The 14,658-nt window shown below is 38.8% G+C and overlaps 1 protein-coding gene across 2 annotated transcripts in view; it reads left to right on the forward strand.

Annotated features, from left to right (window-relative positions):
* KIAA0391 (KIAA0391 ortholog) overlaps positions 1–14,658 on the forward strand; it is a 210,927-nt gene that overhangs the window by 90,640 nt on the left and 105,629 nt on the right. For both annotated transcript variants that reach the window (XM_006891548.1, XM_006891549.1), the window contains one exon: positions 10,628–10,735. In XM_006891548.1, coding sequence (XP_006891610.1) covers positions 10,628–10,735 — 108 coding nt within the window. The remainder of the gene's footprint in view (positions 1–10,627; positions 10,736–14,658) is intronic.

The raw sequence follows: 14,658 nt of genomic DNA on the forward strand, positions 1-14,658 counted from the left end.
TATATGAATATAGTCAATCTGATTTCTGTTGCTCATCAGGTGAAGTTCATGTATATGTAGTCACCATTTATATTTTTTAAATATTTAAGATAAATTTGAACAAAGAATAAGGAAGACCAAAGACTAGAAGTCTTTGAATTGTGGTATTGGTGAGAGTAGTAAATACACCACTGACTGTTAAAAACCCAAATCTGTCTCTGAAGAGGTGCAGATGGAATGTCGTTTAAAGGCACAGATGGTGAGACTCCATCTCACATAATTTGAGCATGTTGTCAATAAGATCCAGTTCTTGGAAAAGGACATCATGCTTGGAAAAGTAGAGGATCAGCAAAAGAGAGGAAAACCTTCAGTAAGATGAATTAACACAGTGACTGCATAGATAGTAAAGATGGTGACAGATCTGTGAGAGCTTTATCCTGATGTACATGTGGTCAGTATCAGTGGAACTAACTTGACAACACCTAACAAGAAGAAGCCTTTATAGCATTTGTTAGATTGAAGCAACTTTTTCTAGACAGGTGACTTCATTTTTCCCTTACTTCATTAAAATAATCATGTTAGTGTTCTTATTTAGGACTTACTTGAATCCCGTGGTTTTAGGGAGGCACATGAAGTAATTTGGCCTAGTTATTGAAATACATTTTTTATTGTTCCCAAACTAAAAACAGTGTTTCCAACCAAAATAGCTGGTTTTCCCCTATTTTTCCACATCCACTGTGACTAAATCTAGTTGTTTTAGTACTCTCTTTTTTGAGTCTTTAGAAAATAATTACTCTGATGTCTGCTGTATGTTGGATCTGGTTACTATGTTAAGATCATTGTTTTTCTTATAGTATTTAGGTTTGACTATTTATGTTCCTCCTCTATGCTCTTTTGTTGCTATTTTAGAATAGAATATTTAGGAAATGGAGTGAGAGATCAATTTTTCATTTTCCTGGTGGGATTTGTATCAGAGTTTCAGAATATAAGTAACCCATCATAAACATGTCCTGTCTGCATGGATCTTCATTTTCATGGATTTTCAAAAGTTGAAGATTTAACCTTGTCAGATTATAGGACTAAATTTTAGACTATCTTTGTATAGTATTTGTTGAGAAAATTACTTCTTGACTTTTTAGATTTCTCATTCATGACTTAGATGAAATAATAAATAAAGGTCAAGTTTTTCTGCCAGTAATATGTTGAGGATGGCACCCTTGAAAATTGACTTTTTCTAGCCAGTGTGTTAGCTCCTGTTGGAGTGCTTAGACTCCAACTACCTTAACCTTTGACACATTGTCTTGCAAATCATCAACAGTTGTGGGACCATATAAGAGAATGCTTTCCACACTCTAAGAGATGGTGGTGGAGAGACTGTGTTGACACTGTGAGAAACTGGTTGAAAGAGGGTGAAGATACTGTGGCATTGCTGTGAAGAGACAAGGTGCACTTTCCACTAGGTCACCAGAGCTCTCCTACATATGTCTTAAATTAGATGTTAAGAGTAATGACATCAGTCTGGAGACTGAGGTGCGCTTGATCCAGGCTATAGTCTTTTCAATTGCTTGCTGTGTGTCAGAGAGCTGGAGAGTGACTAGGGATGACAGAAAGAGAATTGATACCTTTGAGCTATGATGCCTGAGAAGAATGTTGAATGGACTGCAAGGAGAACAAACAGTTCATCCTAAAGTGTGTGAAACCAGGCTGCTCCTTGGAGGCAAGGATTCTGAAACTTCATCTGACATACTTTGGACATGTTGCAAGGAGGGACTTTGGACATGTTGCAAGGAGGGACCAGTCCTTGGAAAGGGGCATCATGCTTGGAAGGGTAGAAGGACAGCAGAAGAGAGGAAGACCATCGATGAGATGGATTGATTCAGTGACTAGGGTTATAAGAGTTAATGGGTCAGAGACAGTAAAGTTGGCACAGAGTAGAGCAGGTTTCATGATTATTGTACATAGGGTCACTGTGAGTCACGAGTGACACAATGGCACGTAAAAACAACAAAAGTAGAATTAATTATATGTAAATAACAATTTCTGTTATATGTGTTAGATATGTCTTGGAGATGGTACAGTGTGAGTATTTCTTGAAGGCAAGAATGGTGAAGCTTCATTTTGCATACTTTGGGACATATTATTAGGAAAGGCTAGTCACTAGAGAAAGACATCATGCTTGGAAAGGTGGAGGGGCAGTGAAGGAGAAAAGACTCTCAACCAAGTAGATTGACACAGTGACTGGGCAAGTGTGTCAGTGATTGTGAGGATGGCACAGAATAGGACAAGGTTTAGGCCTTTTGTTCATAGGTCGCTATGAGTCATATTGAGTCAACAACACTTAACAACAACTATTATATATAGGGAGCCCTGGAGGTCTAATAGGTAAGGAGTTGTATTGCCAACCCAAAGACAGGTCGTTTGAATCCACCAGATGTTCCACAGGAGAAAAATGGGCAGTATTCTCCTGTGCAGTTTACCATCTCTGAAAACCCATTGGAAGGTCAACTATGAGTTGGTCCTGATTCATTGGCACATAACAACAACTATTGTATGTTACAATATTTAGAATTCCAGTGTAATTACACTGCAGTCTGTGGGTGGTCCACCTATTATCCAAAAGGTTGGCTCTACCAAGAAGTGCCTTGAAAGAGCGTCCTAATGATCTATGACCAAAAATTACAGCCATTGAAAACCCAGTGGAGTACAGGTCTACTTGTACACCCATGGGATCACTATGAATCAAATTTGACTCAAAAGCAAGTAATGGGCTTAAGTTACAGATATTAAAAACTCATTTTCTACTTAAATGAACCTATAAGAAGATGTGCAGTATCTTTAATCCTTGTTGAACCATTGAATTGGTTCGTATATTGTACATAATGACCTTATGTACAACAGACAAAACACTGGCCAGGCTGGTGCCATCCTCACAATTTATGCTGTGTTTGAGCCTGTTGGTACAGTCACTCTATCAGTCTATCTTGTTAGGAGTCTTCCTTTCCCTCCCTCCCATCCCCTGCTGGCTTCTATTTTTTGAGATCTCGAAGAATAGTCCATAGAGAATTGCACCACTAACCCAGAGGCAGCACTTCTCTGGCAGTTTGAATCCACCAGGAGCTCTGTGGAGAAGGGCAGCCTCTTCTTATGCAATTGTGACCTCCAGAAATCCGCTGGAGGGTCAGCTATGATTCAGTTCTAATTTGATGGCAATGAATCTAGTCTAGTCTAGACATTTTAACCAAGCATGGTCTCCTTTTCCAAGGAATGATCCTTTCTGAAAACATATCTGAAGTATATGAGATGAAATCTCACCATCCTCAGCTCTAAGGAACTTTCTGGCTCCACTTGATTAAAAACAGGTATGTTTGTGCTTTTGGCGGTCTATGATATATTCTCTATTCTTCACCAACCCCACAACTCAAAGAAATAAATTTCTCTTCGTCTTCCTTATATTTTCATATGCATTTGAAGTAATTAAAAATATCATGGCTTAAGAGTGGGTAGATAATGAATACTGCATTAGATCAGATGGAGGGGAAGAATTGTTTGAAAGAAAGAATATGATTAAACATTATATGTATGATAATAATCTGAAACAAAGGGTACAATGTGGGGAGGTCTGGGGGAGAGGAAAAGGGGTAAGAAAATGTGCAACAATGAAAAAATGAAAATAAAACATTTTCAATGTTTAAAAAGAATCATAGCTTAGGTCAGATACACTTTTTTTATTTTATTATTTTTTGTGTGGGTCCTGTCAAATTGGATCTGACTGGTACAGGAGGAGATTGTCCCTCTTTCTCCAGCAGAACATCTGGTGGTTTCGAACCATGCATCTCTGGGATTGCAGTGCAGCTTATTGCCACTAGGCCACCAGAGCTCATCAGGTCAAATACTCTTTAGTCCTCAAAGTGATATCCTTGCTCTTTAGTACTTTATTGGGTTCATTTGCAGCACATAGAAGGGAAGAAAGACACAAAGTTAATGACCTTACTCAATACTTCTATCAAAAAAGAATAACAATCTAACCCCACAGCCTCTAAAAGAAAGGAATATTGGAAGTTGTAAAAAAAATGAAATGGAATGCATAAAGAGAGGCTTCTAGGTGTTAGTGAGCTAACAGACTGTTATTGGCCACTCTGAAGTAGACAATCGTGTGATCTGTTATACCAGAAATGAAAAATTGAGGAATAATGATGTTTCTTTTCATTCATTGTCAAAAAGACTATTTCTTTTTTAAATAAAATTTTTTATTTTAATTGTGATTTTAACAAAGGTTTATAGAAAAGTTGGATTTTCATTAATTCATTGTTGTATATTTTCCTTCCTCCCTCTCCCCCAGTTCATTTTCTTTTAAAAAAAAAATCTTCATTCATTGTTGTATAATTTCCTTCCTCCCCGCCCCGCCTTTTCCCATCTCCCAGTCCACTTTACAATGTTCCTCTTATTCTGGACTGTTGTCATACATAAAATGCCTCATCCTATATAACTTTTAAACAGTTCTTTCCTTCATTTGTTCCAATGCAGTGTTAATTATCTGTCCACTCTTTTTCTATTCTCCTCCCAACCCCCCATGTCAGTCCTACTTTATAACAGTGGCCTATTTGTCCTTTGGTGACGGACATATTTTCCTGAGCATAATATCCTCCAGGGTCATCCATGTTGAGTGATGTTTTATGAGTTCATTGCTTTTTAGTGATGGATAGTATTCCAATTATGTGAACATATCAAAGTTTTTATCCCATTTGTTGATGGGCATTTGGGTTACTTCCAACTCTTTCCTGTTGTGACTAAAACATCAATAAACATGTGTGTCAAAAAGGCCATTTCAAGATATATACTACTATACTTTATTTGTCTTTTGCCCATTTTGTAATTGTGTTATCAGTAATTTTCTTGTGGAGATCCTGTAGTATACTATAAACTTTTGATATGAGACCCTTGTCTGAAATGGTATTGCACATTTCCCCCAGTCAATGGTTTTTCTTTTCCACTCTGTTGGATGTTGTTTTTGATGTGCACAGGGCTTTAATCTTTAGAAGGTCCCATTCATCAATTTTATTTTCTCCAGATTGAGCATTTCTGGCTCTATTTGGCAGTCTCTTTATACCACAAACTAGGCAGCTTGATCCCAGTTTGTCTCTGATGAGCTTTATGGGTTTGGGCTTTATTCCGTGGTCTCTGAACCACATTGAGTTGATTTTTGTGTATGGTGTAGAAAGTAGATCCTGTTTTGGCTTTTTGCAGGTACCAGTCTAGTTTGCAAGCACCATTTGTTGAAGAAGTTGTCATTTCCCCATTTGATAGGTTTTATTTACTTGTTAAATTTCAATTGACCATTGATAGCTGGGTCCGCATCTGGGTTCTTGATTTTTCCATTGTTCTGTGTGCTTATTACTATACCAGTGAATTTTTATTCATTATAAATACCTATTTTAAAAAACCCCCACAACTATACACATAGACCGCACCTGGTAAATGATACATAAATCAGATTTGCTACATTGTGGAAAGAACTGTAGGACAAAATGTCAGCAGTCAAAACCAAGCCAGTTGCTGACTGTGTAACAGACTATAGTCAATTACTCAGGTGCAAGTTCAAATTGAAGCTGAAGAAATTAAAACAAGTCTCCAAGAACCAAAATACAACCTTGAGTCTATCCCACTTAAATTTAAAAAAGGAAATACAGAGTCAACTGTATCAAAAAGAATTGACTTATGCAGATTCCAAGAAGTAGCATATGATCAAGAACCAATGAAGGAAGACATTTAAACTTCACTTGAAGTCATTGGCAAAAAATAAGACCCAAAAATTAATGAGATACCAATGGACATATTTCAGCAGAGGTAGCCCTGGATGTGCTGACCAAGTAAGTCTATGCTAAGAAATTGAGAAAAAAGCTACTTAAACATCTAAGCAGATGTTATTGTTGTTAGGTACCCTCAAGCTGAGCACAACTCGTAGCAACCCTATGAACAAAAGATCTGAACTCTGTTGTATTCTACACCATCTTCACACTTCCTGACATACAAGAGCCTATTGCAGCAGTCACCGTATCAATCCACCTGGTTGAGGGTCTTCCTCTCCTTTGTTGACCTTCCACCCTTCCCAACATCATGTCCTTCTCCAAGGAATAGCACCTCCCAGCAATATGTCCAAAGTATATGAGGCAAAGCCTTATCATTCTTGCCTTCAAAGAGCAGTCTGGCTGCACCCTCTCCAAGACACATCTGTTCTTTTTCTTAACCATCCGTGGAATGTCCAGTGCTCTTTTCCAAGCCCACAGCTCAGAGGTGTCAGGGTTTTTTCTGTCATCCTTATTCATCCAGGTCTTGGATGCATAGCTAGTAATTGGAAAAGCTATGGCCTAAATCAGATGCACCTTAGTCCTCAAACTGACATCACCACTCCTCAGTACTTGGGAAAGGTCTCTACCTCCAGATTTTTCCAGTGCAATATGTCTCCTTATTTCCTGACTGCTGGTACCAAGGGTGTTAATTGTGAATCTAAGCAAAATAAAGATGTTGACAATTTCAGCCTCCTCTCCATCCATCATGACACTACCTATTGGTCCAGTAGTAACAATCTTTGTTTTCCTCACACTGAGATGTAATACATACCGAAGGCTGCATTCCCTGATCTTCTGCAACAAATACTTCAAGTCCTCCTCATTTTCAGTAAGTAAGGTTGTATCATCTGCAAAATGCAGCCTATTAATGAGTCTCCTCCAATCCTGATATCACACTCCTCCTCATAGAGTCTAGCTTAATTTGCTCAGCATACAGATGGAATAGTTATGGAGAAAGAATAAAACCTTAACATACTCCCTTCCCAATTCCAAACCATGCTGTTCTCCCCTGCTCCGTTTACACAACAGCCTCCTGATCCAGGTATAGATTCTGCATGAGCACAATCAAGTGCTCTGAGATTCCCATTCTTCTCAATGTCAAGGACAACTTGTCATAATTCATATAGTCAAACGTCTTTGCCTCGTCAATAAAGCACAAATAGACATTCTTCTGGTATTCCTTACTTTTGGCCAGGATCCATCTGACATCAGCGTGATATCTCTGGTGCCATGTCTTGGACGTGGTGCAGCCAGAGTGCTCTTTGGAGGCAAGAATGAATGATGTGGCTTCGCCTCACATACCTCAGGCATATTGCTAGAAGAGTCTCTTCCTTGGAGAGGGACATGATGCTTGGAAGAGAGGAGGATTGATGAAGGAAAGGAATACCCTCAACCAGGTATATTGGCAAGGTGACTGCTGCAGTGGGCTTTAGCGTGTCAAAAAGTATGAAGATGGCGCAGTATATGTTCTTAGGGTCACTATGAGTTGTACTCAACTAGATAGCACCTAATAATAACAGTGTTGAGATGGAATCCATATTGAGTACAAACATTAGCATTTTGTTATTCCAGAATATTTTCATCTCCCCAAAGAGAAGCATAACTCTTAGCAGTCCTTTCCAGTTCCCTTTCCCCTCCCCTGAATGAGTCCCCTGGCAGCTACTAATCTGCTTTCTATCTATAAATAGGCATTTGCCTATTCAGACATTTTGTATGAATGGAAGCATGCGATATGTCACTTTTTGTGTCTGGCTTCATTAACTTAGCATAATATTTTCAAAATTTACCCATGTGGTCATGTGAATCTGTATTTCATCCCTTTTTATGGCTAAATAATATTTCTGTGTTTGCACATACACATGTGGTGGTGGTGTTATGTGCCATCGAGTCGCTTGCGACTCATAGTGACCCTATGTACAAGAGCCCTAAATGCCATTCTATTTTGTGCCAACCTCGCCCTCTCAAACACACCCATTCCCACCACTCCACTCACAGAATTGATCCATCTCATCAAGGGTCTTCCTCTCCTGTGCTGTCACTCCACTCTCCCAAGCATGACATCCCTCTCCAAGAACCAGTCCCTCCTTGCACCATGCCCAAAGTATGTCAGACGAAGCTTCAGAATCCTTGACTCCAAGGAGCATTCTGGCTTCACCCTCTCCAGGACAACCCTGCTTGTTCTCCTAGCAGTCCATGGTATATTCAACACTGTTCTCCAGCACCACAGCTCAAAGGCATCAATTATCTTTCTATCATCCCTATTCACAGTCCAACTCTCTGATGCATAGCACGTAATTGCAATGCCTACAGCCTGGATCAGGTGTACCTTAGTCTCCAGCCTGATGTCGTTGCTCTTCAGTACTCTTGAGAGGTCCCTGACAGCTGACTTTCCCAATGCAATTCATCTCCTGATTTCCTGGCTGCTGTTTCCAAGAGTGTTGACTGTTGAACCAAGTAAACTAAAACTGTTAACTATCTCAATCGCTTCACCATCCATACTGATGCTGTCAATTGGCCCAGTGGTGAGAATCTTTGTTTTCTTGATGTTGAACTTCAATCCATATGGAAGACTGCAGTCCTTGACCTTCTGCAGCAAGTGCTTAAGGTCCTCCTCAGTTTCAGCAAGCAGGGTTGTGTTATCTGCATAACGCAGGTTGTTGATGATTCTTCCACCAATCCTGATGCTACATTCCTCCTCGTACAGCCCAGAGTCTAGGATGATCTGTTCTGCATAAAGATTGAAAAGGTATGGAGACAAAATACATCCCTGACGGACCCCTTTCTTGATTTTGAACCATCCAGTGTCTCCCTGCTCTGTTCTGATGACTGCGTCTTGGTCCAAGTATAAGTTTCGCATCAGCACAATCTGATGTTCTGGGGTTTCCATTCTTCTCAAAGTCAGCCATAGCTTGTTGTGATCCACACAGTCAAAAGCCTTTGCATAGTCAATGAAGCACAGATAGAACTTCTTCTGGTATACACATACATTATATATATATATATATATATATAATGTTCAGTGACTGGGATAATTGGGATGGGAGTGTCAGAGACAGTGCAATTGGCACAGGACAGAGCGGAGTTTAGGGCTGTTGTACATAGGGTCGCTACGAGTCGCAAGCGACTCGACGGCACATAACAACAACATATATATATATATATATACACATACATACATACACACATATGTCTAGGTCACATTTCATTTATTTGTTCATAAGTGGTAGACAAATTAGATTATTGTTAGCATTTATGTACAATTTTTTATTCTTTTCCATCATATGTATAACCTTTGACATTTAATATAGTTTAGTATTTGTGGTTCTGAAAGGAGCAATGTCTTGGTCTCATGACTGTATTCCAAGACCAAACATTCTGAGAGTGAGACCTAAATGGCAACTATGTTGCCTTTTATTATCTAATGTTAGAATTCATGAAATGTCACTTCTGCCACAGTCTTGTCACACATACAGCCCATACCCAGGTAAAGGGAACTTGACTCCACCTGTTGGTGAAAAGAGTGGCTAAGAATTTGCAGACGTGTTTTAAAACCACCAATCCTTCCCTCAAGTGCTGTGTCTTCTCCAAATTCTGCATGCTTTTGGTCATTCTTGTTATCACTGTCATTGAGTCAGAATCAGCAAGGGCTATAAATTGCACAAAGGGAAATTGACCATTTCCTGGTGGATTGAAGCCACCAAAAAGGATCTTTTGTATTAACAGGGCAGCTCATAGCGTAGGCCACCAGAAATCTCTTTGTTATTGTTGTTTTTGTTAGGTGGAGTTGAGTATGGCTCTTAGTGACCCTATGAACAACACATCTGACCCTGTCCTATCCTGTACCATCTCATAATCTCTGAGACACTGGAGCCCATTGATGGAGTTACTGTGTCAGTCCATCTCATTGAGAGTCATCTTCCCTTTCACTGATCCTCCAACTTTCCAAGTATGATATTCCTTTCCAAGGAATAGCCTCTCCTAGCAAAATGCCCAAAGTATGTAAGATAAAACATCGCTATCCTTGCCTCCAAGGAGCATGCCTATCTCCAGTACCTTCAAATCTTTTTTGTTATTATTTTAGTGAATCTACAGTTTATATTATTATCTGAGCTCATGCAGGCTGCTCTTTCATTACCAGAAGTGAAACTTCTTTCCCTTCATCATACTTACTGTTTTAAACACACTTAATATTATCCACTTATTTATTTGGTTATATTTTTTTGTCCCTAAAAGTCTAACTCCATTCAATCAGAATTCTTTGTTTCTTTGGTAACCTTTGTATTCCTAGAATACCACTTGACAGATAGTAGAAAGGCAACAGATAATTGTTGAATGAGTGTTTAAATCACCAACTCTTCAAAATATCCGCTAACAAATAAAGCTCTTGATAGAATGAAGAGCTGCAATAATAGAAACTTGTTCTTTCAACATGGCCCCACTGGTAGAGTGGCATAGCTGACCTTTGCTTTTTCGTGACTTACACAGCAAGACTTTGCAATTCTGATGTTTCATTCTTATCATGATTATGATTGGGGTCAGTTAGCAGAGTAGATAAACTGGTTAGACCAGATAAAATAACATGTGAAAGTACTTTATGAACTATAAAGTAAAATTATAAGATACATGCATTTGTATCCTTTAGGCTGATTTTTTTCATTATTTCATTTTGAGAGTATCTCTCTGTGTGTGTTTTAACAAATGAGTGTTGTGAATGATAGAAATAATTAAGAAAAACTCAGTATGTTTATAATAAAGTCTTTATGATGTTCTTGTTGATGTTTTGTCTCACTATTCTTTTGTAGGAACTTAAGAGATTCCAGGATTTTGTGAAGCACTCTGCTCCTTTTGATATTGTGATTGATGGGCTCAATGTTGCCAAAATGTTTCCTAAAGCTCGTGAATCTCAAGTTGTAAGTATAGTTTTTATGTTGCTATTCCAGATCTCTAAAAGTATTTCTTGTTCCCGTTTGTGATTATCCTTGGAGCTTGTAACTTCTTTTTTATCTCACTGACTCTTAAAGGCTGGAAAAGGAAAAGAAAAAAAAAGAAAGAGAGGGAGAGAGAGGTTAAAAGAAAACCATTAGGAGGGACGGGTTCTCTTTTTCTGTTTATAACTTTTTGCTTTCCTATTTTCCTTTGAGCCACATTATTTGAAAATTACCAAAGTGAATAATCAAGAAATATTAATTACTCATTCATTAGTCAAAATTATTTGACAAACAATGTCTTGATAAACTTGTCTAAACCATTTTCTCCCTAAAGTGATGATGTGTTTTATCAATTTCTAACTGTCCTATTTAGTTTCTAATCAGCTTAGAAATTGGAGGCTATTCTCTGTAGTAAATCTATTTAGAAATCTGTGTAGAATGCTGTTGTTGTGTGCTGTCGAGGTAGAGCTGGCCCTCCTGCAAGTTTTCAGACGTGGCAGGGTATTGCCCATCTTTATTCCATGGAGCACCTCATGGAATTGAACTGCATGTCTTTGGAACTGCAGCTTTGTTTCTTACCATTAGGTCACCAGAGCTTCCTAGAAAGCTTCTGGAGCATAAAAATGAGATTGCAGAGAACTTGGTTTAAGGATCATGGCCCTATCATTGGCATTCAGTGGCTGTTCATCTATAATTAAACTATTATTTCTTAAAAATTGCCAACAGGAAAACTTTTTCCGAGATGGTGCTAGTTCATTTTGGCCATATATGCTGAGAAAAACTTACAATACTGACAAAAGACAAGTTCATCTTAAGGAATTTTTATGTTCCTTTCTTTCATGCTTATGCCTGCATGTTTTAATCATTAAGTATATATTTTAATCCTTTGTTATCTCTTATATTCTTGAAGTAGCCTTTGACACAGATACATATTTTTATAGGTATACTTTATTATTTTTATATATATAATTACATAATACACATGTATCTCTGTGTGTTTGTGTGAGTGTGTGTGTAGTGAATGTGTAATCTGTTGACATAGTGTGTAATAGATTGCACTGCTAACCAAAAGGTCTGTGATTTTAATCCACCAGCTGTTCTATGGGATAAAGATGGATAGTCTTCTCCTACTAAGATTTACAGTCTCTGAAATTCAATGGAGGCTTGCTTTGAGTCAGAACTGACTGGACAGTAGTATATTTATGTGTGTATATATACATAATTTAAATTTTTTATTTTATTGTGGTTTTAGTGATTGAGATTTCCATTCAGCTAGCTCTACATGAAGTGTTCAGTGCCATTTTGGTAACTTTTTCACAATGCATACCATGCATATTATTTCTGTTCTGATTGTCATATTTCTGTTAAGTTAGTTTCCATAACCAAACTCCAGGAACTGATTGCCAAAGTAGTATGTAGAACATTATATTTATGAGCAATGTTATGCCAATTGACTTAACTATCCCCCAGATCTATGATGCTTATGACTTATATGTATGTTTTAAATATATGAATATGTGTGTAGCATATACAAATATGTATGTAGAAATATCCACAACTATCCCTATATACCTACCTATGGGGTGGGGGGTTTCTGAAGTCCCCTTCTGCTGGCCCATCTCTTCCCTTGTAAAAATTCCTATCCTGTGCCTTCTGTGTGTACATATGTGAAAAGAACCACTGAAGAAGCTCAATATCAGCTGTGAAAACTAGGCCAGGTGCTGATTATGGAACAGACCACCAACTACTCATAAGCAAGTTCAAGCTGAAGCTAAGAAAAACTAAATCAAATCCACAGGGACCAAAATATGACTTTGAGTCTATCCCACCTGAATTTCAGAACCATCTCAGAACAGGTTTGAGGCCTTGAACACCTATGAGCGAAGACCAGATGAGTTGTGAGAGGATATCAAGAGTATCATCCAGGAAGAATGCAAAAGGTCGTTACAAAGACAGAGGAGGAAGACCAAAATGGATGTTAGAAGAAACTCTGAATATTGCACTGAGGTGCCGAGAAGCCAAAGCAGAGGGAAGAATTCCAGATAATAAAGAGCCAGACAGAAGATTTCAAAAGGCAGTGCAGGAAGACAGAGTAAAATATTACAATGAAATGTGCAAAGAGCTAGAGTTAGAAAATCAAAAGGGCCAAACTCACTCAGCATTTCTTAAGCTCATAGAACTGAAGAACAAATTCAAACCTTGAGTTGCTATAATTAAGGATGCTTCAGGCAGAATATTAAATGATTCAGGAAATAAAAGAAGATGGAGAGAATATACAGAGTCACTCTACCGAAAGGAATTGGCAGACACAGAAGAATTTCATGAAACAACATATGAGCAAAAGTCTGTAGTGATGAAGAAGTTCAAACTACTTTGATGGAATTAGCAAAAAATAAGGCCCCAGAAATAAATTGTATACCAATTGACATATTTCAACTAACAGATGCTGCCCTCGATGTGCTCACCAAATTGTGCCAGGTAATCTGGAGGTCAACCACTTGGCTAACTGACTGGAAGCAATCTATATTTGTTTCCATTCCAAAGAAAAGTGACTCAACAAAGTGTGGAAATTATCGCACAATATCATTGGTATCACACCCAAGCAAGATTCTACTGAAGATTATCCAAAAACAGCTGGAAGAGCACAACAACAGAGAACTGCCAGAATTCCAGGCTGGGCTTAGAAGGGGTCATGGTAGTAGGAATACTGTAGCTAATTTTAGATGGATCTTAGCTGAAAGTAGGGAGTTGCAGAGGAATGTCTATCAGTGTTTCATTGACTATGCTAAAGCATTTGACTGTGTGGATCATAACAAACTGTGGCTGACTCTGAGAAGAATGGGAATTCCAGAACACTTGATCATGCTAATGTGAAACCTATACTTGAACCAGGAGGCAGTCATCAGAACAGAGCAAGGAAACACTGTATGGTTCAAAATTGGGAAGGGTATACATCAGGGATGTGTCCTATCTCCATATCTTTTCAACCTATATGCAGAACAAATTATCCAGGAGGCTGGGCTGTATGAGAAGTGTGGCATCAGGATTGGTGGAATATTCATCAACAATCTGCATTATGCAGATGACATAACCCTGCTTGCTGAAACTGAGGAGGACCTGGAGTGCTTGCTGCAGAGGGTCAAGGACTACAGCCTTCAATATGGATTGAAAGTCAATATCAAGAAGACAAAGATTCTCACCACTAGGCCAATTGGCAGCATCATAATGGTTGGTGAAGAGATTGAGATTGTTAACAGCTTTAGTTTGCTTGGCTTCACAGTCAATCTCGTGGCACCAGGACCCAGGAAATTAAAAGATGTATTGCAGTGGGAAAGTGTGCTGTAAGGGACCTCTCCAAAGTATTGAAGAGCAGTGGTGTTACTCTGGAGACTAAGGTGCGCCTGATACAGGCTATAGTCTTTGCAGTCACTTGCTGTGCATCAGAGAGCTGGACAATGATGAAGGAGGATAGAAGAAGAATTGATTCCTTTGAGCTTTGGTGCTGGAGAAGAGTTTTGAGTGTGCCATGGACTGCTAAGAAAACAAAGAGCTTCATCCTAGAAAAGGTTAAACCAGGCTGCTCCTTGGAGGCAAGGATTCTGAGGCTTCATCTGACATACTTTGGACATGTTGCAAGGAGGGACCAGTCTTTGGAGAAAGATGTCCTGCTTGGGAGGGTGGAGGGACAGCACAGCAAGGGAAGACCCTCTATGAGGTGGATTGATTCAGTGACTGGCGTATTGGAGGAAAATGTGTCAGAGACAGTGAGATTGGCACAGGACAGAGCAAGGTTTAGGGCTATTGTACAGAAGTTCTCTGTGAGTCGCAGGTGACTCAATGGCACATAACAACAACAACAATGCCTATGTATACACATGTATGTTGTTGTTGTTGTTGTTGTTGTT

The sequence above is a fragment of the Elephantulus edwardii genome, unplaced genomic scaffold, assembly GCF_000299155.1.
Source record: "Elephantulus edwardii isolate Elephantulus edwardi_28Jun2011 unplaced genomic scaffold, EleEdw1.0 scaffold00100, whole genome shotgun sequence".
In the NCBI taxonomy this organism is placed as follows: domain Eukaryota; kingdom Metazoa; phylum Chordata; class Mammalia; order Macroscelidea; family Macroscelididae; genus Elephantulus; species Elephantulus edwardii.